Source organism: Zonotrichia leucophrys, chromosome 4, assembly GCF_028769735.1.
Source record: "Zonotrichia leucophrys gambelii isolate GWCS_2022_RI chromosome 4, RI_Zleu_2.0, whole genome shotgun sequence".
In the NCBI taxonomy this organism is placed as follows: Eukaryota; Metazoa; Chordata; class Aves; order Passeriformes; family Passerellidae; genus Zonotrichia; species Zonotrichia leucophrys.
This window is the reverse complement of record NC_088173.1, coordinates 11,231,452-11,257,618: the sequence shown is the minus strand read 5'-3', so window position 1 is coordinate 11,257,618 and position 26,167 is coordinate 11,231,452. Positions and strand designations below refer to the sequence as shown.

At 40.9% G+C, this 26,167-nt stretch overlaps 1 protein-coding gene across 5 annotated transcripts in view; it reads left to right on the top strand.

The window, feature by feature from the left end:
- MTUS1 (microtubule associated scaffold protein 1) overlaps nucleotides 1–26,167 on the top strand; it is a 116,358-nt gene extending 90,191 nt beyond the window's left edge. For 4 of the 5 annotated variants that reach the window (XM_064710465.1, XM_064710464.1, XM_064710466.1 and 1 more), the window contains 8 exons: nucleotides 10,802–10,868; nucleotides 18,671–18,885; nucleotides 19,406–19,511; nucleotides 20,496–20,569; nucleotides 20,674–20,769; nucleotides 23,278–23,394; nucleotides 24,598–24,695; nucleotides 25,491–26,167. In XM_064710465.1, the coding sequence (XP_064566535.1) occupies nucleotides 10,802–10,868; nucleotides 18,671–18,885; nucleotides 19,406–19,511; nucleotides 20,496–20,569; nucleotides 20,674–20,769; nucleotides 23,278–23,394; nucleotides 24,598–24,695; nucleotides 25,491–25,707 (990 nt within the window). In that variant the 3' untranslated portion in view covers nucleotides 25,708–26,167. Of the gene's footprint in view, nucleotides 1–9,850; nucleotides 10,057–10,801; nucleotides 10,869–18,670; nucleotides 18,886–19,405; nucleotides 19,512–20,495; nucleotides 20,570–20,673; nucleotides 20,770–23,277; nucleotides 23,395–24,597; nucleotides 24,696–25,490 lie in introns of those variants that run through there. The other variant, XM_064710468.1, reaches the window with a different exon arrangement.

Below are 26,167 nucleotides of genomic sequence, written 5' to 3'. Positions count from 1 at the left end.
CTTGCCTGGGGTAGGACAAATATTCATTGCCCTACTCTTGTGGAAGTACCACAGAGATGAGAAGGACCCTTCTGCCATTGTGCTGTAAGGAATACTTAAGCACTATTTGTTAGTTAGCTGTGGCAAACATCCTGAAGGATTTCACTGTTCAAGGGAACACTGTGAAGAGTAGTTTTAATTTTGTTTGCTTGTTTGAGTTTTTTCCTTTATGGTGAGGGGTGGAGTCTGGTATAGCTAAGAGTCTTAGCTGCCCATATGATTATTTGTCTGAAGTATCATGTGGGGAACTCTTTGATGTAGTTTTCAAACTCTGAATAAACTCAGGGAAAAACTTAAGTTAGACTTTAACTCATGAGGTAGGTTTTCATAGGTTAACTACTGCATAACCAACAGAAAGTAGCCTCAGCTTCTGTCTTAAAAAACAAAATAAAAAACATACTTAGCTGATTACACTAGGAACAAAGCTGTGCTTCCATTCTTCCCACTGGAGCAAGTGTGAAGTGACATGATGCAGCCTAAGAAACAGCTTGCTGGAACCAGAGGGAGGACCTGCTCTGGATTCCTCCGGTGCTGCGGTGTCCCTGCAGAAAGCCAGTTCAGCCCACCACTACCACTACCAGAAAGCTAAACCAGCCAAGGAGCGTTTCTCTGCCAGGTACTGACGTGGATTGTCAGAGCCAGTGTGAGGGTGAGATGGGGTGAAGGACAGGCTGCCTGGCCAAATGGAGTAAAATACTGCAGTGAGCACTTGGGTCACTTCAAGGCTGGGCAGCCCAGCATGAGCCTCTTGGCAAAATCTGCTGCAGCCTCTCCTGCTTTATCTCCAAAGCTGAGGTAACTGGGATACGATTTGCTTGGTTTGTTTGGTGTTACTGTCATGTGGTTTTTTTTCTTTTTTTCCCCAAGAGTTCCCAATATATTTCTGCACAAAAGATTAAAGTTATTTCTTATCAGCTCATTTGAAGTGGAATATAGCTGAGAACAAAATCAGGACTTGCTGGCAGTGGCTTCTGCCAAAACCGCAACTAGCCCATTGGAGTGAGGTTGAGAGGCTGCTGTCCAAGGGTTAAATGGGATTGGGCAATGCTGCTCTGATGTTTCTAGCTGAGCAGGAATCTCTCAAAAAACCCTGAGCTCAAACCTGTTTGTTGCAAGAGTTACCTTGGAGCTGTCAGTAGTAACAGCTGCTTCTGATAAAACCTTCCTGCTTGATCTGTTGGTGTTTCTTTAGGGAGGGTGGGGAGGGTGTCTATGCTCAGCTACCTTTACCAAGACTCTTCTGAGTTAAAAAATCCTAAAAGTCTGATTTCTACCTCACAGGAGCTATTGTTGCACTGAGTTAATGCTGGATGGAAAACCTCTTGGCATCCAGAATATTTGATGGCAATGAGCAGTGGGGCTGATGAGAACACGGAGTTTTTCCATTGTTGGACAGCTGTGTGTGTGCTGGCAGTGATAGGAGCACATGTTAAACTGCACACTGATCACAAAAGCAAGTTGAGGCTTTCTAGAGTACTGTGCTTCCCCTGATCCCCTGGTAATTCCTGTTACTTCATGACTACTTTCCTGTTTTTTAAGTGACAGAAAAGTGGTAGTACAGAGGAAATGGTGAAATGGGCCATTTACAATGAGTGCATGAAGTGCCAAGGAAAGCAGTTTTCCATTAACTTTCAACTGCACTGAGCTCTGAAATTTGCACTACTGCATTTGAGTTGATCTTTTAACTTCCACTAGTATTAACTCTGAATTTATTGTCCCTTCAGTAAGAGATATGTTCACAGATGCTTTAAATATGTGGTTAGCATGTCTGCGATAAGTCAGGTTGGGGATGCCTCTCTTGCAGCTCTCACCTCTCTTCCCTAGCCCTTGTGTATGCTTGGGCTTCTTTGGAAAGCCAGTAAAAAAATTACTATGGGTCTAGTTTTACAGGTCTGTCGGTGTTGAAAGTGTTTTGGGTACGTCCCCATGCAGTGGTTCACAGTGGGAAGGAGTGGAAGTGAAGAACTGCCAGGGGTGGGGTGGGAATGTGTTCCTGAGAGGTCTGCAACTGTGGCTGGGAGCCAGCTGCTCCCTTGGGAGGCAAAAACCCCCAGTACATCACCAGCTGCTGAGGCTGGGCTATGGCAGCTCCTGCCTGAGCCTCTGCTTCCTGCCTCCTGAGAGGGTTCAGCCCCTTCCCCTGCCCCAGGGCTGCCCCGAGGCTGTGTGAGCCCTGCAGCTGGGCTGTTCTAACTCCAGCTCACTGCTGGCTATAAACTCTTACATCTTTGGGAGTGCAGGGTGATTGTTTTAGCAGTGTGGTACTAGCTTGGTTTTAAATCTAGTTTCAGATTTGTCTGTCTAAGGCAGACTTAGCTGTCAAAGGAAAGGGTAATGTGTAATTAGAATGGCTTTGTAACTGTTCAAAGTGTGAATTGATAGATATTTAATCTTCTCATTTTAGTGCATAAACTGCTACATTCAGAACTACTACATAAACTGTTTAAAAAAAAGTTAGATGGTAAAGTATTTTGTTATGAATATCAATTTTTATTTTTCTAGTTTAATAAATTAATCCAAATTAAGCATCTCAGTAATTCTCTATAGATTCTGATATGGAAATGGTCTTCAAATTTGTATCTGTGTAATAGGATACTATAGAGATGAAAAAAGCCCAGTTATACTGTTGTGATTTTCTTGGTGTGGTCATGGGAGTCCTGCTATTTACTGGTCAGACTTTACTTGGGAATGTTGTGGTGCCATCTTTAATAAGTTTCCTTAATCAAGGAAAAGGCCATTTGAGAGGGTATAGAGCCTTGACAGTGGGTAGCACTAATTGTGGATGTGACACAGGAAACAACATGAGGAATATGCTAGAAATGGTGTGACTGAGCAGGCTTCAGCATTTCTAGGTGGAAATAGAAATTAACCATTAGTGTATGATCTGTTGTAACTGGCATTTCCTGACATGTGCATGACTATAAGAGTCAAGATGCTAGTTTCCTTGGGAACTTAGCAGTTTAAAATGGGCTTTTTTTTCCATTTCAGAATACATGAGCACATCTATCAGAAATGTTTGTCCTGGCCTTTGTGGAAGTTGAGCAGAAAATGTTTATATTTATCAAATGAGAAGCGCATATCTAGGTTAAGGGGCAGAAGTACACATTGCATCACTAGACCCCAAGAGTTTTGGAACAGTCACATCTTTTGACCTACATGTCCTGTTGTTTAGAGCAGCTGTCTCTGAGGAAAACTTTTAGTTTTGATTTTCTAGAACTTCACATCAAACTTGGCCAGTTTTCTTTAGAATTTTCATACCAGGTGTATCTGGCTTCCCAAAACATGGACATAACTTTTTACGAGAGAGAATAAGGATCTGTAATTGAGATAAATTTTGTGCTTACTTGAAAAAAAAAAAAAAAGAAAAAAAAAGAAAAATCAGTTAGAAGTCAAAATATAATATCCTGATTTTGAGGCATGCAAATATTTTCTGTTTTGTAACAGAGAGTTTTTGAGTAATACAGTAGTTTCCCCCTGCAGAGAAGACCTAGGCTCTGGAAGCCTGTGTCTGATGAGCAGCAGTTGGAAAGCAAGGAAGTTTCAGGTGATTCTCAATGTCTCTATAAAACTAGTATGAATGAACAAGAATGTTTTGGCAACAGATTGAAAATTTGTGAGCTCTAACATCCAGAAAAACATTTTAATCCATTAATTACTCTGAAACTAGGCTCTGATGGAAATAACCTTTTAGAAGATGCGTCAGTTAAGCAAATTAAATGGTACACCTGGGTGTTCAGAATGGGTTACAGCTGAAGGGAATTGGGACTCCTGTCCTATAGCTACTCCTTGATTGAGACAAACTTGATGTTTCAGGCAACCAGTGCTGCTTTCCACAAAGATCCTGATTTTCATTATTACCTTGTTATTTCTTGTAATTTTTTTTTTCAAGAAGCTGAAAAATTAATGACAGAAGCAAAATAGAGGTATCTATTGCAAAATTTAAGGGAGCAGTTAGTAGAAGAAAGAAAGCAACTTGTTTCAATCTTGTTTCCTTCTTGATTTGTACTACCTTTTCACATGAAATTCTAAACAGTCTTAAAAATGAAATTAATAGTGCATATTATGCTCCAGCATAGGCTCTTATTACAACATTTTGAATAACTTTATAATGGTAATAATAGTTTTATAGATGTGAGAAAAATAGTGACAGTATAACTCGTCAGAGTTATAAAGTATCTGATGACTGCTGTGTCATTCAGATGAGTTGGACTGAGACAAAAAGCTTTAACAAAATAGTGAGAAATAAGTGATCACTTAGATGAGGTAAACTTAGTTTTTATGAGATTGGAGTTTCTACAGGGAAGGAAGGAGTCGTTCTGTGTGAGAAGCAAGAACTAATGTTAGCATTCAGAGACTGTAAAGTAGCAAACAGGTTGTTATAGAGAAGTAAAATTAAATAGCCCATATTATTACATCTGGACCTGTCTTTGCAAGGCTATTGCTATTGCAGGTGGGCACAACTAAATTGGAAAACAAAGATCCCTGCAAGCCTAAGAGCCTGTGTAAAGCTTGCAAAAGCATAAAGAGCCTGCAAGTAAATGTGTTAAATACATGGTGACTCATAGGAATCCTGCTTGGCTGGTTCTCTGCTTTAGTGTTTTCTGCTTTAGTGTTTCATACACTAAACATCAGGAAAAAAACATCTGATTCTCCATAGATGCACCTAGTAGATAAAAGAAGTAAAATATTAGAAATTACAGTAAATCTCTCTCTATCAGCTAATCATGTAAATGCCGCATTCTGAGTCTTAATTCTGCTTGAAGTACGTCAAGGTGAAAACTGATGGCATATTTCATGGGGTAAGACAGTGCCTAACACAAATGAAGCCAAGAGTAAATGAGAAGTATTCATTTCACTGTATATTTATTGATTTGAGAGGGTTCATGACATTTATATTTTATCACAGTAATAGTCTGCTCCTTTCAAAAATGTGCATGGAGCAGAGAGTGTACATCCTGTTTAGTGTGCTGCTTCCTGGGCTCATGTCTTTAGCTTGCTTCTGCATTGGGTGATGCAGAGGAACTGACACTGCAAGGGGGTGTTAAATGAGGTATGGAGTAGGGGAGTTTATAAGAAATCAATTTCTAAAACTGCTAATATCTAATGAGAAGTCTTAGAGGACTGGATTTTGCTAGGAAAGAAGGAACAGGGACAGATAGAAATGCTGTGGTGTAAGGACCAAAATCCTCAAGTCAAATGTCATACTGCAAAGCGGATATGAATGGCCCTTTTGTTGTCCCTTCCTAATTACCTCCGGGCTGTAGCTGATGACACATGAGTGACTGGAGTTTATGCAAAGATGTGACTCAATTTCTACACTACAGCCAATGATGGTGATCATGTTTTTATTACTGGAGCAGCACAAGAATGGAGTAGACATAAATTTCTAATGCTTCATACCCAAGAGGAATATCTCCTTGGATGAGAAAGACATCCTGTTGACAACTGAGACTGTACCAGTATTAAAAAATATTTAAATTATGATGTTTTTTTCCATACAACCTCAGCACATCTCCAGTAGGGTGTAACCATACACATTACAGAAGTGCTTGCAAATTTACTAATTTATTAAGTTTTTTAAATGCTCAGCATTTCTCTCTAAGTTTAATTTTAGGAGTAAGTGCTTGTGGTTTGGTTTGACAGTAAATGGCTTACAAAAACCAGACTCTTCTTTCCAAGAATAGAATTAATTTGGCCCTGTGTATGATAGCAAAACATATTTAAGTGCTTCCGTTCTTTGCATTGATGAATTTGCTTTATGCACTCTGAACAAATTTTATTTAGTCTGTTATAATAAAATGCTTTTTGAAAAGAGCATTGTGATGCTTTTATATTTAATACTTAATTTTCTACTCCTTTAAGTTCTGCGTCTTGAAATTAGTTGTTTGTGAAGTGTATTGCTGATGGAAACCAGAAGGCTGATTACAGCCTGGCCAGTCAGAGGTGTTCCCACCTGCCAGTTACACCAGTGAGAGGCTGAGTTGCTGCAATTTTCCTGAGGCCTGGATCTGCCTGTCCTGTCTGCTCACTGCAGAGGGCTTGGTATTGGCATTGTCAGAGCCCTTCTCCACCTTCCCTGGGCAGGGACCACCTTGCATCCCAGCACTGAGATGAACATTCCAGCGTGGCTGCTCCATTTGTGCCATGGGAAAATTGCCACAACACAGCCTGATTCCCTGGGGTATTTCATGGCCTCAAAGTGAGTTGTGTCTCTTTCTTCACAATGTACCAGTGCTTTGCAGTTTTTGGTTGCAGTGATCTATAATGCTTCTTCTGAATCTACTACTGGGGTAGACTAGGCAACTGTGGCAGGTGCCTTATCACATAGATATCAGTGTGATATAGCTGGTTGAAATTGAAAAAGCAACAATTACTGTATTTTGGTATGTAAATGGGAACTTTTCATTATTGGTTCTTGTGAATTTTTCTTTCTTTAATACAGCTCCAAAAGAGCTCCAAACATATTTTGTTTCCCAAAGGAATGTGCTAGTTTAAAATATGAACTGTGATGTTTGGATAATTACTACCAGATTGGGCAATGTTAGCTTATTTGGACACACATACTCGAAACCTGGTTTCTGTTGTGATTTGCTTTTTTATATTGAGTAACTGTTGATGGATTTGCAGCTCTTAACATGGAGGAAAAACTTAGAAAAGGTGATTAGGACTTTTTGACTAGGCACCGCCTATCTGTGGCTCTCAAAGCCTTGATTTGCAGGCAGAGCATGGAGCTCCCACACCAGCATCACCCCACCCAGCCAGGAGCAGGAGTGTGCTGGGAAACCTGGAATGGTTACTCTGGCTAGTTGCACATCCTGTCAAGGAAATACAGAGTTGCCAGTTTGCTGTAAAACTTCATGCTCTTATATTTGTGGTCTGCAAAGTTGCTGTGGCATACTCGAGGAATGCCCACCTATTCTAGCTTGAGAACTGCTCAGAACCTGATGTCTTGGAGGTAACTTGGGTCTGTCTTATGTGAAGATTTGGTATAGGTATGTAGGCAGGAAGGCTGTTTGTGTGCTTGATACAAATATCCTTCTTGCTCATTCATTCTGGAATGTGGACTTTTGTAGAGCTTCCTGCTTTCAAAGCAGAGCAATGGAAACTGTTCAGACAGTGATATGTCCTCACCCGTGTTTGTATCTAAAATGACCCTAGGCTGGTCTGTTTGAATCTCAAGCTGTAGCAAAAACAGCTAGTTGCCAGGAAAAATACTCTTAAGCCTGTAATTGGGCTGCATAACTGCCAACAAAACAAACATGAATGACAAACTGCATAATTTATTCCATTCCTGACTTGGTAGTTTTTGTCATCTTGAAGCTGTGGTGTTCTTTAACCTTCTGCCTTGGGCCTCACCTTCTCAAGTGTCTTTGCTGTGGGGCATATGTCTACCTGAACTTGTCAAATTTTTAAAATGTGAAGGATTTTTTAACTGGCTAATTTTCCTCAGAGCAAGAAGTGTCCAGGTCTCTCTCGTTATGCTGGGAATTTTTTTGTAGCATTCAGTGGCAGAGGTGCACTGCTCTAGTATTGCCTGTGGCAAATCTTTTGTCCCTAAACTCTGTTCTTGTTCTTTTCTGAAGCTTCCATGTTTATGGCAGGGGAATATTTTGGTTTAAGTGTAACCTACAATAGGTTATTTGTAAAAAAGAAAAAAATAGGTCCCAAATAATCTACCTGATCTTTATATAAATTCATAAATTGTACCAGAAGAAATTGTAAAGGGGTATGAAGATCCTTCATGAGTCTCTGACAACCAAATGTGGATGATCCTTATTGCTGGATTTATCTGGATAACAATGCCAAAATTGCTCGATCCTGTATGCTCCAGCTTGGTTCTGCTCTCCCAATTTCTGGTACTGATTTTTCAACTAGAATCTTGTTAAGCATAAACAAGAAGGTTGCTGGATATTCCAGCCCAAAGGATATGCATACCTGTCTTTGAATACTGAAGAGAAGCTCTTTCTGGATTATACAAGTGCTTTTGGTATTTTGCTGCATATAGATTTCAGATTTTGGAAACTGTGACATTTTCTTGGGGAAGCCCCCATACCTGCAGCTTCAGTACTCTCAGAACTTAGATAAAAGTGTACTAAGTTCTGCTAGTCAGTCTGACTACTTTAGGTGGCTGCTTATCCATATGAGCAACTTGGTCTTCTTGTTTTAGGCTGGCAGGTTTTTTCTGAAGGTGTTTGTGAGCAGGAGGTGATGATACAAATCCATCTGGATTACTTGGATTTGTTAAACTATGAATGGGCAAGCTGGACTGAGGCAACAGGTTAAACAACACCAATAAAAAGCAACAGGGCTTAGGAGCAGCAAGAACCATGAAGATTACACAGGCAGTGTTATTTGATTTTGTTTTGCATTTTTAGTCTTAGCCTCTCGTATAGGCTGATTGTACATGCCCTTGTTGCATCAAATTTCTTTAACTGAAAACAAATACAAAATGTGTAGACCACGAAGAAGCCCATTTGGAAACACTAAACAAAAAGGTTAGCATGTCCAAAGGGGCTGCAGCATGGTACAGCCACTAGGGAGAATTTGAGATCATCTACTGACAAAGGCTGGAAAAAAGCAGGTTGTGTCCCAGTGTGCAAGGATGCAGCTCAGATAACTCACTGTAGCATTCCCATTTTCATCATCAGATGCTGTGTCCATAGTGGGAGCACTCGTGCTGAACTGGAGTGAGATGACTCATCTCTCCCTTCTGAGCAGAGGAAGCAGGGAAGAGCAGGGCAAGTCCTTTCAATAACTGAGCTCTCTGCTCTCCTGAGAATTTACTGTGGAGGTGAGGCGTGGTTGTCAATCTTAGCCCACTGACACTGTAAAAAGCCTCTAAGTGCTTAATATAAAACTGCAACACAGCTGCTTAATAGCCCTACCAAAGTGTAAAGTGTCCAAAGAATTGTTAAGACTGCTTAAATTGAGTGATTAAAGGGGAATATTTCTCATACAATGTCAAAAATACAAATATTTCTAGTAAAGGGCTGGCAGTTTCTTCTAACTAGCCTTTACAGCTGCATAATAATTTCCTAAGACTTGCAAATGAGTGCATAGCATAAAAATTACTCATTTTGATTAGTCTTGTGTCAGACCTTAATACATGACTGGGTTTTGGGTGCTTATTCTTTCTAGTTTTTCTGAAGAACGGAGTATTTTACTGCCTTATTTGTTCTGCAGGCATGCAGTGAGTATTCGCTGCCTCCAGGATGGGGTGCTCTTAAGATGCAAGCCTGTGGTCAGGCTGCAGTGAGAGTGACCAAGGGCAAAGGGGGAGTTTGCTGTAAAGATGAGGTTTTCCCTGGGGAGAACCAGCTGTAGGTGTGGCTCGACCAGTCTGCAAATTCATCTGCTGTGCTCAGTTGTGGACAAGTGTGAGGATTTTTGGGCCAGTGTGGTTTTTTTTTTTTCCCTTTTCTCTCATGTATCCTCGCTAAAGGAAAAGCATGCGAAATTTAAAGCTATTTGCATGCATCGGGACTATTGAACATAAGCCTGGGCATTGACAGCAGCAAAGCTGCTGTGTCTGTGGCTCTCCCATTCAGTTTAGGCCTCCTACGGTTTATTTTTGCATCAACAAATTAAGTGTGAAAGCAGCGTACAGCAAGCCCGAAACAGCTAAAAATAAGCTCGGTTATGTGCAGAGAAGGGCAGCGTTCCCTCGGTGATCCCGGCTGCCGTCGGAGTAAGTGGAGATCGATCGATCTAATGTCTGGGCTCGCCTTGCATAAAAGAAGGGCTGTGGCTTTAAGTAATCGCTGGCTGCTTGTGCCAATTGCAGGAGCTGCAGTATCTGCCGCTGTCGGAGCGCTGGGCGCGGACGCAGGATAACCTGCGGAGGCAAGGTCCAGCCTTGCCGCCCGGCCCCGGCCGGACCTGCCCGCCTCGGCGGTGCCGCCGCCGCCCGCGCGTCGCCGATGAGGGCCGGGGGGCCGAGCGGGGGGCTGCCGGCGCTGGAAGATGGGCTGCTCTAGCAGCAAGCTGTGCCTCTATTCTCAGTGCGCTGCAGCAAGGGTAATGAGTGCTTGTTTCGCAGGGAGCCGGCGGTGGAGCGCCCTGCCAGGCGGCCGTGCGGACCTGGGCACCCCGCGCGTGGCGTGGGGCGGTGACCGCGGGCCGTGCCTGCGCCGCCCCCGGGCTGCGGGTCCGCGGCACAGGGCCTGGCCTCCGGGGAAAGCAGGGAGGTGGATGGGGGCTTCTGCTGTTCTATGGTCTGTTCACACGTGCTGCGTGATTGTCTCCCTATGAGAAACACCATCTATCTTAACATTAGGAGCTGTGAGCGGCAGGGTGGGTTGTATTCAACTTTGAACAGGGCTGTGCCTTTTCTTCATGGAAGACTAAGCATTTAACAAAGTTGATGGTTTTCTGTTTGAGTAAGCTTAAGATAAATATTTAATGCATGCCTCTTTCACATATACACTATACTTCTGTGCCCTTGACATCTACCACTTGATTTGTTCTGGAGGCTTATGTTGCTACACCCACCATAAAATATATAATTAATTGCTGCAAAGTAGGATTTTAATTGCAGAGATGTCCTGGAAAATGCGGTTCTTTGTTTTAAAGTATAACTTCCTTAACAACAGAAGAACATCTGTTTATATTGTAGCAGCTGAACTGTTATCCTAAATGAGTCATATCTTGGCTTCTTGCTCTTGTTTTTCCTACAGAACACATGGAAGTTAATTACTGGAAGGTACCCTGCTCAGACCACTAGTAACCAAACATTTGGGGTTTTTTGTTCTTTTCTCTGCAGAGGGAAGAAGCACTGAAGCAGCGGAAAGCGTTATCTCAAGAGCTACTTAACCTTCGAGGAGAGCTAGGTAAGAATTTATTTTTGCGTTTATCATGAAGCAGAAATGCAGCAGATCTGCAGAAGGCAGATGCCCTGGTACTGTAATGGCAGTCATTTAATTCCCTGACTGGATTCCGCTCAGATGCTTTCAGTGCTGCGCAGCCCTGACAGCGTGACCCCAGGTTCACCGAATTCCTGGCACTGATCTCACTGCGCCTTGCAGGGCCTCCTTACAAAACATGTGTCTGATGACCACAGCACTCACTTCCAAAAAATGGGAGGATGGCTAACAGCATATATACTTCTGTTTGATCCCTAACTAATTTTTATGCTGTCTTCTAGAGATTTGCTAGCAAAAAATTCATAAACCTGTGAAACATACTGTGCAAAATCTGCATTTTTGCCTTAGTGACCTGTAGGTGACTGAGCATAAAATTAACAGAAGGAAATGCTTTCAGGCTGATGAGATTAAATCTTTGAACTCATCCTAGTGGATGGCTATAACATGAAATTGAGCTATTATGTGCAGGGGCTGGTTTTGCCAACTTTGAAGCTTGATTTAAATGCATTAAGAGGTAGCTCCATGTAACGTATTTGAACTTAGCAGATGTTACAGGTGGTCTCAGTAGGGGCTGGCTTTGAAAGAGCCTGGCCTTCCCCTGCCTTTGCAACCCTCTGTTCTCCTTGTAGCAGCATTGCTGCAGGGGCAGCCATGGCCCCCCCAATGCAGTGAGCTGCCTGGGGACCTAAGGCAGCTGAGACTATTGCCTGGTAGTGCTGTTTTGCCAAAGCTGCCTGCCCTGACTTCCGTATGTGACTGAAGGAATGCTGGGACTGGAGCAGAGAAAAGGGAAGGAGTAGCAGGGTGCAAGGTTGTGTCCCCCATCAGCTGCAACTGATGTTTCTATTACCCTAAAGTGACAACAGGACTAGAGTTTTAATGTGGAAAAGGCCTTCTTGGATCACTAAAAAGTTGTGTTATAAACTTTATAAACCAGATTTATAAACTTTATAAACCAGATTTCTTTCTATTTATGTACTTGATGTGATTCTCTGAGCAACCCTATTTGTTTACCTCAAGGAAATTACTTCAGAAGGATTGCTGTCAGAGTAAAAAAGTCTCTTTCCTTCTCTAGGCTTGCATCTTCAACATTATTTTTCCTTTATCAACCTATGTACTATGTTTATCACTTACCTAGAAAGGGAAAATTCTGCTTAGATGGGTAGACCAAAAAGCTGGCCAACACTTTTGCCATTACCACATTTGAGGGTTTTGGTGGAGTTCGGGTTTTTTTTGAATGCTTAGCTCTTTGTAAGGATGCCTCATGCTTAAATGAGCTTTCCATAAACTTATCTTCCTGCTTTGATCAGCAGCCTGATGAGCTCATAAATGAGACTCCCATTGCAAGCATGTGCCATTCAGTAGGTTGATAACTTGAAAAAACTTCAAATGCAACTGTGCCTGATGGATCTGTGACACCCGAGTGCCCAGAGCTCTCAGCCAGGGATGCTAGCTGATGTGATGCTGGATGCCATTGTCACCTGTTCCCCTCACAGAGCTGACCTTCCTGGGTCAGTTCTGCAGGAGCATCTGAATGGCAGCCTGGGGCTCACTTCCTTTGTAAGGTTTCCAGACCATGGTTTCATGAAGCATTTATTTATCTTCATGCAGTTCCTTTGTCTTAACCACGTCACATGTCTAGCCTGTCTGTACTGCTCTCCTCAGCATGTAAAGGGAGTGGATTTCATTATAGAAATGAAAAACTATCCAGGTCTTCAATTCTGTCTACCTTCAAAAGGAACTTGGTTTGGGGTTTTTTTTGAAGTTAAATTAATAATTTGTTGACAAGGTGTGAGAAAAGCATTCTTAAAACAGTAGCTTTATCTGAAAATAATCTGCTTAAATACATACCTGCTAATCAGCTTTCTATTGACACTGTTAAATGGATTCGGCTGAACTTAAGATTTCCATAGACTGTTTTGACGTAAGTACTGTGGATTTTCATTCACAGTACAATCTAAGCATACATTTGCTGGGAAAGATAAGTGCTGTTTGAGTCTTAGTTTGGCCATGTAGATGTTTTGTGGAGTTCCAGTTGCCATTTGTGGAGTCCCAGTTTCCAGTTGGTTTGCAGTCTGGGGACAGACACTCTTGAGAAGAGGAACCGGGTCTGCACAGCCCAGTGGAGCCTGTTCTCTGCATGCTGCTGAGTTTGAGGGTATCCTGATGCTTGTGCAGTTTAGACTTCTCAGTTTCTTACTTTGACGTTTAACTGTGCATGTTCCCAAGCTCCTTGATTTACCTTGCAAGACCAAATTTACTTGCTGTCAAATGGTCTGTTTTTCAGGGTTATTGTGTATGACCATTTCTACCAAAATACTTTTTTGTTAAATGGTTTAAATAGGCATTCCTGTCCCAGAATGTGACTGTGCCAGCCAGGTGATGGTTACCAGGCAATGCTTTCTGCTCTCAGTAGCTGGAAACATGCACAAGGATTAGCAGTGATAGGTGTTTGGGGATGGGCTTTTCCAAAGGGAGTTCAAAATCAGGAACAGTTGGGTTCTGAACTTGGGCTTCCTTAAAATCTCCAGCTACTGGTTTACTGATATTGGCTTAAATGAAAGCACAGTAGTTCTGGGAGCCTGGAGCAGCTAAGGATGTCCTGCTTGTTAACTGTTTCTCTTATGATGCAAGCTAGTACGTAAACTTCTAATTATTTGTTTAATTATGTAAGTAGAATTTGCAAGGGCTGCATATTTCTTGAGAGGTATGAAACTGTTCCTCTAAATCAATTGCACTCCACATTGTTTCAGAGCCTCCTTGCAGCCATGCTGGATGTGATCCAGCTGAGTCCTGTACAAGATAGCAGGTGCAAAGTTGACTCAGCTGGCGCCAACCTTGGCCCTTTGAACATTTCCATTGCTGAGCCTTTCTGCGTGGCCTGGAGAGGCCTGTGTGTACCCTGGACAGACAGCCAAATGCCAAACCCCTCCCTCTCACCTCCAGCTGCTGCATGGCAATTGCTAAATGTATTTCCTTCAGAATACCTTCATGTTCTTTTTTATTACTAAATTATCTTCAAGATGCTTTGGAAGTTCAGATAGAAGAGACTGTTGTGTTTTACAGTGAATGTGATTCGGTTTTCAGGTTAAGGTGATCATTAAAAATACTTAATAGGTAGATGCTTCTTTCACTCACTTGAGACAGGGCCTGACTTGCCACACTTCACAGACTTGCCTGTTTGCCTGCTTGAACATTCTGTCACTTGTAGTGTTTGCAGCACATGGGATATGAATTTACTTCCCAGCAGAGAATTGAGTGCTTCATGTTATTTATTCAATCATACCTGCTTAAATGTTGCTTAAAGCAGGCTTCTTTGGCTACCTGCCTTGTCTAACTTGCCCAAGAACAAAAATATGCAATGTGGTTTAATGTCCTCTATAATTAGTCTTATTATGGAAGTAACACCAGAAAGAGAACGAAGAGAAACCTGGTCATAAACTTGAAAGCATTTTTGGGAAGAAGAATTTTCAATATTGAGAATCTGCCAATACCATAAATTAATTACTATATAGATATAAATATATATATTGTAAAGAGAAGGAAATGAGCCTGTCTGTAGTAGATTTACTGGTCAAGAGAACATACAGCTTGCAGTGTGAAATACAAGGTTTGAGCAATTAAATGTTAGTGCAGTGTAATATCACGTAGTACTAAATACTTGAGCTTTTTTTGTGGTAATTATCCCCATTTCACATCCCCCACATCTATTAAAATGCTGACAGTTTACTGTCCTAGTGAACTGTGGTTTAGAATTTCAGACAGTCTAATGCCTTTTCATAAATCATCACTAAGCCAGTGAGTGACTTGGACAATTTTATGAAGATAACTACTGTTTGCAAACCATTTAATTCAGGGTTCAAAAAACCCATTGTATTTTATCTTAGAGCTATGGTTATGGTAGCTTTAGGGGAATGTAAATTCAAACCTGTTTAAGCTAAGCAGTTTAGCCATAAGGGCTGTATTGGATGATGGTTTTATAATTAGAGCAAGGAAAAAAAGTGAAAGGAGATGCACACTTGCAAGGTCTTATCTCTTGGCTACTTTTAGTGAAAATACAAAATAGCTTTCTTGGAGATACAGAGACAATTTTTGTAGTCCTCTCCTTCAGCTGCAGCCACTGTTGCTGTGGTTTGGATGTGCTGCTGTTTGCGCTGTGCAGGAGTTGCCTGTTCCTGGTTCTCCATGCTGCTCTTGCAAACATTTGTTTGATGATTTTGGCATTTAAAAAGCTTTGTAGTGAAATACCCAAGATGCAAGTGGCTGATGTTAACTACTACAAATAAAGGGTTATTTTATATGTCAAAACCAGCACTTCTGCTCTGAAAATGTGCTGTTACCAAATCTCAGAAACTTTTCATGATTTCTAAAGGTCATGGTTGAATGGAAAAGAATGAGGCTCTTCATTTATAATTAGAGGTGTTAAGAAGCCTAAAACCACAGATTAATCTTGCTCCCTGCTGTCCTGATACAGGGAGAGACAGTTGTATGATTGGGAAGAGAAGTTGGGACAACCAAGTGGAGGAAAAATATTAATATTTGGAGGGGAAAAAATGAATTAATGGCTATGCTATATGAATAAAGAAGTAAAAAGATTGCTTCTGGCTGCCAAGTATAGCATTCCATATACACTATCCTTAAAGCTGTTTAGTGTTGCAGGTAAAATGGAGCAAACTTCACAGACAGACAAGTAGTGCATCTATTCATCTCTCTGGCTTGATTTTTCCCTGAAATGCAGTTGGACCATTTGTTTTCTGTTGTTTTTTTTTTTTTTTTTGCTCAAGGTTTGTGTTCTAAAGATGTGGAGTTGTAGAGAAAAGCACTTCAAGAAGGGAAAGGAAACACAGTATTACTGTACAAAAACTACGAAGGATGCACTTCAGGTATCTCTGAAGTGGACGAGAAGTTGAAATAGATTTGTGTGTTTGCTACTGGAAAAACACATGTTCTATTTACCAGTTTTTCTTCCAAGTTTAGCATGAGTTCAGTGAGATTACTCTTCAGTTGAGCAGCAATCAGCTTTGGTTAGCCAGTGGCTACATGGCCATATTAAGGAATTTGGGACAAATCATGAAAAAGGCAATTTTCTTAAAAAAAAGTAGAGCAGTCATAAAATAAATGATTCAGTCTGCAGAGGGACAGGACTGTGCAAAATACTTGCTGCACCCATTTCAATCTCAAGTATTTAGATAAGCTTTGGTTTATGGGACATCTCATAATTTCAAATTAACAATTCTTTAGTTGGTGTTTTTCCTGAAATCAAGAAAAACCACGATCAGTTTCTTGCACCACCATGATACTGGGAGCTCCCAGGTTGTGTTGGAGTTCTGCTTCTTGTTTGGATGGCAGGGATATAAGTCAGGCTTGTGATGTGCAAGGAAGCGTTGCAGCCTCCAGCTTTGTGGAGGCCAGAGTTTCCTTTATGGTAACAACTTTGAACTGCTAGTGCAAGTTTCAAAAGTCTTTTGTTTGCCTTTGTAACATTAGTCCTCTCATAAATCTGAATTGCAAACTGCCTGAAGGGGAACTGATGTGTCTGTTTTCTTTGACAAAGGCGTGGTTTGCTATTTGCTTTTTTTCTGAAGTGCTTTGCATCATCTGAAGCTCTGCGTGCTGACATTTAAAGATAAGGCAATGATAGGCAGCAAATTCCTCTGGCTAACTGGAGGCAAATGAATAGCTCTGGCCTTGCAAATAAAGAATTTGATGCTTCTTCCTCTGTTGGTTATAAACGAAGTGGGTCATTCGAAGCATTTTGCTGCAGTTTCCCCAGCTGAGCCATGCAAGTTGCCTGCCTCTCAGCTGTGCCCTTACTCTGCTGCAGAAGGTCAGCTCCATCTGCACGTGGTTGGCTGTGTAACTCCTCCATTTGGCTTGCTGCCTGGTTCTTGGCATTGTCATACAGTGTCCCCTAACAATGGTGTTACCTCTTCTCCAAAAATGTGGCAATGCAGAGTATATATATTGAGTAACTTTGTGCCACTGCAATGTGGTAGTAGTGTGAAAGCTAATTTATTTTTTTTCCCTTTCCCTAAGGGAGCAGTTGTAAGAGAAGTTTCTGAAACAAATAAAGATAGGGGAGCAAAAACTTCTTTTGGTGCTGCTGCAGAAGGTAGCAAAAACTGTGAAATCTGCTTGAGTTGCAGAGAATGTTGTGGTAGGTCTCAGTTGAGCCTCTGTTGCATCGTTGCCAGTCAGAGAATGAAGAGCTTGGCCTAAATCTGTCCAGATCAGCACATCCTTTGCACAGAGCCAGCATAGCTAAGCTTGCTGTTAAGCCTGATTCAGGTAGACACACATGTAGATTGATTTCCATGCAGTACAGCTCGCTCTCTTAACACTTTCTAGTTCCACTGCAGGTTCCAAGTGATGGCAGCAGGTCCAAGATTATTTTCAGTTCCCTTAAAAGAGTATCATCCATCAGGTTACTCACATGCTTTTAATGAGCTGTAGCAAAGGACAGTAAGACACGTGTAACTTGAGGCACTCCGCTGGGGCAGGCTGCTTTCCCCTCAGCTGACCCATTACTACTTTGGGAATCAGTCCCTGAGGATACTGTAATTTATTTATCTTAAGATTCAAACACTCTTGTGATGAGAATTTCCTGTACTGCCTGTACAGAAATCCTTGCCTCTTCCCATGCTTTTATATAGAGTTTATATTTACACTGTTTGGGCAGCGTGCCAGTCTGCTGTGAAGTGCATGCATGCATGATTTCTGCCTTTGAGGATCAAGTTAACATTTTAGTTGATTTTTCTCCTAAACAGCCACTCATCTGACTAATTTATTTTAAACCATAGCACTATAGAGTCTGTACAGAACCAGTGTTGCACAAGGTCAGTGACCACACACGTGGGTTAGAGATGCTGTTTCACCTTGTTTCCAGGCTTTGGGTGCAGCTGGAACTGCATCAGGCATTTGCTGCAGTCATATAAACAGTAGGAGGATGACTCCTCCCATTCAGGCCTGGCTGGCTGGACTTGGGCATCTATATTTCAAACTCAAAAATGCAAGTTGCTAACTTCTGTTTTGCCTTTCAAGCAAGCAGCTGCAAATATGGGGAGACAAACTTAGGCAGCCTTCTTAGCAGACCTGTGTTAATGCAGATGTAAAGAGAGTTGCAGAGCATTTATCATTTCTTAATACTCTGCACTTTTTGCCTAAAACCATTTTCTGTCTTGCATATTTAAATATCTCATGCATAAACACATGAGGGTACCTTTCAGATTGGCAGATCTGTATCAGGTCCATGTCAAGCTAGAATTGCTTCTTTGCTGTATATCTGAGTATGGGTGTCATTAAACATGCAGTTTTTAGGAAATTAGGACTTTCAAATTTAGCTAAGTGGTTTCTATGTCAAAAAGTGAAGTACTCCGACAAATATTCTACTGAATGGGATCAAATAAGGTAAAGTAGCAAATACAATTAATTGTTTTATTGGAGCTCTTCAGTGTCTCTCATGAGACATTCCTCCTTCCATGTCGTGTCAATCTGCCACACTTGTGCTTTTTATGTAGGCTCCTGGCTTAGCTGGGTTCAATTCATTCTCAGCCTAAGAAACATGGAATTTGATATTTTTGTGAAAATCTGTTCATGTGTCCTTGGAGGCACACATTTAACGGATAAATCATAATTGTCTTTGTATATAACCATGTTACTGTGTAATGTGTTCACTGTTTTTAATACCTGTAAATGAAGATGTGACTTTTGTATTGAACTTGATCCAATTCCTTTCTTTTTCTTTTCTTTTTTTCTTTTGACATCTTCAGTAACCACTTCTGCAGCTTGTGAGAAATTGGAAAGAGACAGGAATGAACTGCAAATTGCTTATGAAGGGTATTTGCAGAAGTTAAACCAGAAACATAATGATGACTTAGCTGAGGTGGAGGAGAAGCTTAAACAGTTTTACACTGCAGAATGTGAGAAACTCCGAAGTATCTGCATTGAGGAAGCTGAAAAGTATAAAGCCCAACTCCAGGAGCAGGTTTGTAACACCCAAAGTAGAAAAGTTCTCTAGCAACTGCTTTCTGCTACAAATGAGCCTTCAGAGAATCCTGGGGTTTGCTAATAACAGTTATTTAATGTGAAATTCCACTTCATTGCGGCAATAAAAAATACTACCACACTAAGCTGTACAGATCTTGGGCTTATGTTTAAATGTGGTGGAGACTGGTTGTGTTCTGCCAGCTTAACTTATTTCTAGAGCTCCATGGGCTATTTGGGTCAGCTTGAGTTTTAAGATTTCTAGAAACACACCTGCCCTCTTAACTTGCTTTGCAACTCAATGCTTGGGAGAGATGCACACGTTTTCCTTTGGTAGTGGTAAACTGTAGGGCATCATTCTCATTTATTAAGTCTTATACATGGCTTAGCTTCTACTTTTGAATCCGGCTAGACCATTTTAAATATACTTGACATAGTGCATAAAGCCATTGAAACAATGCTTTAAACAAGGGTTAAGTTGATACATGTAAGGGGAGAAAAATCATGTTGTCATATTGCAGGTGGACAATTTAAATACCACACATGAAAGCTTTAAGCTGGAACTTGAAAACAGGCACTCAGAAAAAGTAGAGGAGCTGAAAAAGGAGTATGAATCCTCTTTTTCAGGCAAGTATTTTGTATTTAAGTACATATGCTATAGTACTGCTAGTCACAAACAAAAGTATTCAGATGTTTTGATCATTGTGTCCCCTTCGCTGTTCTTTGTTTAATGTTTAAAAACTTTGGCTGAACTCCTTCCGTTGGAACTGACAAGTCTTATTTTACATACAGCAAAAACCATGATCCAATTGTGAATGAAACTTTATAAACAGTTTGAGTGAAAGTGACTTTTTCTTGCAGTAAAAGACACCTGAACTGCCCTCAAAATCTCAAGTGATGGAATAATTCCTCCCACCCCTTAGTTCTGTAAGGAGCACCTCAGAATTGAAAATGAGGATGAGTAGGGTTGTGTGCCTTCCATAACGACATGGATATGTTAAGAAATATCCTACACTGTGTACTGTACACTGTGGCAGAGGTGTTTTTCAGGGAGGGGGTGGTGACATGCTCAGGTTTAAATGACATTGTGTCTTATTGATTTAAATGATGATGATTTCCATCCTCCTTCCACTCCACTTGATAGCTAAGTTTTCAGTGATACTTTTTTTGTCTTGAAGACTGGTCATGCTTTTATTGCTTTCAAAGAGCAATCTCCTCTGCATGGCATCCAAAGTAGGAAAATAAATGTTTTTTTAGAAGTTTCAATTTCCACAATTTCAATTTTTGCTTTGTTTCCTTCCATAAACTCAACTTGTGTCAGATGTGACCTGTGCTTAGTAAGTCCATTTGTTGCATGCAGATGGATGTTCCCAAAATGGACAGGCTGTTTGCTAATGAAATGGATATGTGAGGGGACAATCCGCAAATCTGAAGTGGGAATAAATCTGATACTTCATAAATGCTTTACATCAGTTAATGATAAATGTTCTGTGTTGCCATCAACTGTATCTATGCATATATTTGTAGGCTGGCTCTTCAAGCTGTTTATTTTCAAAAAGAATTTTCATGTCTTGTGTGGTATTAAAAATCTGCAAAAATAATTTGTTTTAGAGCTCAAGAGTACCCATGAATCTGAAAGAAAGTCGCTTGAAGATTCCTTTAAAGAGAAGCAGGAGTTGCTGGAGGTTTGTTAAGGGCTGGGTTCATTGCAACAGTTTAAAACTTGAAAAGGAGTTTGGATAGATGCACTGAATTCTTGGCCTAATGATACAATATATTTACATTTCAGAAAAGAATCGATGAACTAAAAAGTGAAAACAACTCTCTGAGTGAGAAGCTGAAATTAGAAGAACAAAAACAAATAGCCAAAGAAAAAGCCAATCTCGTAAGTCTTGATCTTCCACAGTAATGTGGATGAACAGATCTTGCCTGGGTTTATTTTATTGCATAATGCAAAAAATTTGCAATGAAGCCTGATAGGGGTCCCATACTTAGTAGTATTTTTTTGTAAATGGCTCATCAGCCAGACATTTTTCACAAGCACTGTGATGCTGTGTATTAACTTTACCATTGTAATTCTATAAAGCTGTTGAGTATCTAAGTCAGAGGTGTAACTAATAGCCCACCTAAGCTAAACTGAAGACTCATGTGTGTACAGGAGTTGTACCCACAGCATTTTTGTGCACAGTCAGTAACTGTTGTACAGTGCTGTGATCAGTGTGGGCTTGCATCACTAATGCAAAGCTCATTTCTAATGCATTTATTCAAATGTTGATTCTTTCTTTTTCCTGGTTTATCCTTCAAAGAAACTTTTATTTGTGTCCTGCCTTTCCTCCCAAGGCTGCTGTTGCCTCTGATGCTCCTGGGAGAGAAATGTGTTCTGAGAGAGAGTTTTTTTATGCATTGGGTGGTGGGGCTTAGACACAAACATGCTTATCTTTCTGGTTACTCAGAAGTAAGTGGAATACCAGTGGTATTGTTTATTCCACAAAGAAATTCCATGCTTAAAGCCTCAGTTAGGATGCCTCTAGTGGAAGTTGCCCTAGTTTTCACTGGAATTTGTTCTGTATTGTTTTCTCTTATTGCTTATTCTAGTGGCAGGACAGAGCTGCCACAAGATCTGCACCCACAATATGTTGCTGTGGCAGCGGGAGTTTGAGCTGTAATTCCACAGGCACGCTCAGATGTTGCTTAAATTAAAGGAGCAATAGTCAAGTGCCTTTACATAGCTGCAAATGTGCTTTGTGCTTTCCTGGCAGCATAAGATGCATGATAAGCTTGAGACTTGTCTTTGGAAAAGCACCAGTTTGACTCAGCATACTCTTCTGTACTAAGCACAAATTCTGCAGTATTGGAATTCCCAATAGCCCTTTGAAGAGAGAGATGTATTTCCACCTCTCTGGTATCATTTAGGTAGTGTCACTTGATATTGCAGGTTTTTGCTAAAAGATGTAGGCCTTTCAGTCTTTTTATTTGCCTGTGTGTTCTCCTCTGAGTAGCTAATGTGGGGGCTCAGACTTGACTTTAAGAACACATTTTAAGACCATTGGACTTGAGGGAAAGAAAATAAAGTGAATACTGAACATACTGTAACATTTCAGCTTTTCAGGATTGCTTTCCTTGTTAGCTCCTAGATTCCATGTTAAAGTCACAAAACAGGAACAGATTATCTGCTGCCTTCACTGAGGCAGCACAGCATGCATCACCCTCACACAGCATGCTTCACCCTCACACTGACTTCTCAAAAGCTAAACAAGAACCACTACTGCAACAGGCCTTAAAAACAAGCAGGAGAATGACCTCGGTGATGGAGCCCCCATTACTTGTGACACGTGCTGGCCCTGTGCCTGTGGGCCCACACCCCACAAGGCTGCAGGCACTGCCCTCCTGTCCGAGGTTTGTGCTGTGGCAGTGAAGCTGTTACTCAGTGCAGTGCACCTGTGTTCTTACCCAAATGCACTGAAACAAGTTTTGTTTGATTTTGAAGATAAACTTAGTTACACAACATGCTTAATCATTGATTGAGTTCAGCTCATGTTCCATTCTCACTATCTGGAAGTGGACTCAGATTTGCTCTATTTTCCCTTTTTTTGACTGTGACTGCCTTGAAATGCAGACAATCTGTTTTACTCTGCAGTGTTTGAATGGTTGCTTACTCTGGAAAACAGGTCCTTGAGGCAGCCACATCTTACCCTGCTGCGGCCTCCTCCTGATCTCCCTTCCACCTCCCAGAAAACAATACAAAAAGGAAAAATAAAAAAGTCCTATCTTGCTATATTGTAGATAAGTTGTGGATGTGTACCAGTGCAAAATTTTTATGTATAGTTGCATTTTCAGGCTTCAGAAGAATGTAAAGCTGAAAACTTTCAATTTCTGCTTATGAGCCAGCTACTTTCAGACCCAAACCAGGGAACATAAGCTACAGTCAAGTTCAGAACTTAAAATTCTGGTGCTTTTTTGAAGTATTCCAGTGCCTGAAAACTCTTCAAATGTTTACTCTAATTATCTCTTGGGATGGGTTATGAGTAATATGAAATAAAATTTGGAACTCCTAGCCTTAAGGCCTTTGGGCACTCCTATGAAACAAGTTTTGCTGTGACAGCATTCATGCCTTCCTTTGATTCACAAGGGTTTTTCATGTCTGTGCATTAAGTGTTTTCTGAACAGCTTCTGATGAAGCAACTGCAACTGTCCACCTACCCTGAAGGACAAACAAAAAACAAAGAGAAAGTGATATCAGATCTTGTTATTTATTCTGGTGTTTGACTTGATTTCATTTAGAACAAGTAACTCGTTACCGTAATTATTTCCTTGTTTTTTCAGAATAGCAGAGAAACATCTAAATTATTCCTGAAATTCAGGGTACTAAGCAAACTCTCTGGCAATCTTTCAGAAAAACCCACAGATTATGTACCTGGAACAGGAGCTGGAAAGTTTGAAAGCAGTGCTGGAGATCAAGAATGAGAAACTCCATCAGCAGGACATAAAGCTAATGAAGATGGAAAAGCTGGTGAGCATTCCTTGGGTCTGGCATGCTGGGGCTGTGTCTCTGACTTGTGTTCCTATAATGAACTTGGGCTGGACAGACTTACATGCAAGAATTCATAGTTTTTGTTTAAAAGGAAACAGGAATTCCTGATGGGACATGCTCACATTGCAGGTACAGTGTTGGGATATATGTCAAGAGGCAAACAAAAAAATGACCCGATGCTCTAAATGACCTTTTAACGTCATTAAGACAACTGCTGGTTTGCCGAAACTGTTGCTATGTTAGTACAGTTATCTGGGAGCCTCTTCCCCTAAAGAACAGAATCCTTACCTGCTACATTGCTCAAGTGGTATGGAAGATAGATTGCAGTGTCAGGAATGCATTAGGAAGGAAATGATCCTAATTTAACAAGAAGGGATCAAATATGAAGTGGAGTAAGTCTTGATTAGCTTAGGCCAATCATTTTACGTGTTAAGCTGCTTGTTTAGCTGTGTGACTGTCTCTTTGACCTGTGTGTAATTCCACATGAAAATTCAATTTCAGAGGCAGGACTTGTAATCCCTTAGCATGCTGTTATTTGTGACAGGACAGGGTCCTCCTCCTGGGTGGGGCCTTTGAACACTGTTGTAATACTTGCTTAAGCAAGACTTTAATGAGGAAGTATAGAAAGAGGTTTGGATACAAAGGAACACATTGATGTCAGTTGTTCAGTATTGTGCAGCAGTGTATGTTACTCTAGTCTGCAGTTACTGGCAAATTGCTAGCAAACCTTCATCTTTTCCAGCAGACATTGGCCTCAGTGTAAAAGGCCTTGGACCATGCAACCACTTAATCAGTTTTTCCTTTTATTTTTGATAATGTCCTCCAGCAGTGATGTGGAATGAGAAAAGCAAGAAGGAAAGCTGTTTATCAGGGGAATTCTTGAATTTGTCGTGTTATTTCTAGACAGTCTTCTGTCTAGAAAGGTACTACAGTGTCTAAAACTGCCCATCACTGGCAGAAATTACTGGAATGTGCTGGTTAACAGCAATCCTCCTTGTTGGCATCTCATCAGCACAAGTGGCCAAGCGCCAGTGTTATGCAAGGATAAGCTAAGTAGGATGTTTTTGTGTGTACTGTAACAAGCTCTGCAAACTCCAGATTGCCAACATCTCTGATAGCTCAGTCAGAAGCTTGATGAGTGCACGTATGGGTTTTATTTCAAATTGTGACCTTCTTTCCAAGGTGGAGAACAACACCATCTTAATGGATAAATTAAAGAAGGTTCAGCAAGAAAATGAAGAATTAAAAGCTCGGATGGACAAACACATGGAGCTTTCAAGGTGAAAATATCTGTGAACATTTAGATGCCTTTAATCGGGGGAAGGGGTTCCTGTGACAAGAAAGAAAATTCTCTTGAAGTACTGGTGAAGGCAATTTTTTAGTACTCTGTGAAAGAACACATCAATTTCTTCCCCACTTGTATCTCTACAAATGTGCATTTCTACAGTTAACAAGCAGGAACATTTTGAAAGGGGATAAAGGTTTACTATGTTCTTAGTACTCCAATATTTTAGGGAAGAAAAAGCAACTCAGAAATACCATCATACAAAGATTGACCTTTTTAAGTATTACTGGCTCGTAAGCTAGACTTAGGTCATACTTATAACCACTTCAGTGAGTGATTTGTCCCCAGTTTAGATCAGTGTGGTTTATTTAGCAGTAACAGTAATATTTAACATGAATAAAACTGGTCTGAGCTCCTCCTAGCAGTTGCTTAAATGGATGGCCAGACTCTTTTGGTGTGAAGAAATCTGCAGCTTCCATGTTGAGCTGAGCCTGCAACAAGACCCAAATGCTCCAGCACAGGTGTTTAAAAGCACATGTTGTTTTAAGCCTCACTTTTCTGATGCTTTTTCTGGTCCTTAGGGATGTTTCTTACTGGGACTTTCTCCTGCTTTCTGTAAGCTACCAGTTTAAATATAGCTAGAATGAGAACATGCTCAGTCCTCCAATTAAAGCTGGAATTCAGTTGTGAGCCAAGCAAAGGCTTATGCACTTTCAAATCTTTCTTTAAGTTTTAATACTGCAGCCTCCAAATTGGGTTATGTGTTCTGATGTAAATCTTCTATTTGCAGGCAACTTTCTACAGAGCAAGCAGTTTTACAGGAGTCACTAGAGAAAGAATCAAAAGTGAACAAACGCCTGTCAATGGAAAATGAAGAACTTCTGTGGAAGTTGCACAATGGTGATCTATGCAGCCCAAGAAAACTGTCTCCCAGTTCTTCATCTGTGCCTCTTCAGTCCCCACGAAATTCTGGTAACTTCTCTAGTCCTGCAGTGTCACCAAGATGACATCTCTTGAGAGAAAGACGGGCCTGCATTTCATTTCTGATCTGCAGAACCTTTCCTAACTTTAATCACAGGAGCAAGAGCTATATTAGCCGCCTATGACAACTGAACATAACTGGAAACTATGTGTTGCAAAAACAGCGATAGGAGACTGTGAATATGGGAGTAAGACATTCACTCCTCCCAAAAAGACTTATGACCTCTATGGACATCGTTGCACAAAGCACTTATAAAGCAAGGAAAGACTTGTTTGTTGCCTTTTCACCTAACCATAAGAAGAAGCTCAGGGGCTTAGAGATAAAGATCACAACCTTTATAATATGTTCCTTATCACCGACACTTTTTTAAGGCTGTGTGTGTGCGTGTGCGTGTGCCGTGGATGGAGTGGGTGTAACACACTGTGCGTGTGTCTAATGCTGCCTTCTTTGCTGTGTACGTAATAAAGGATAAAAGCTGAAGCCTA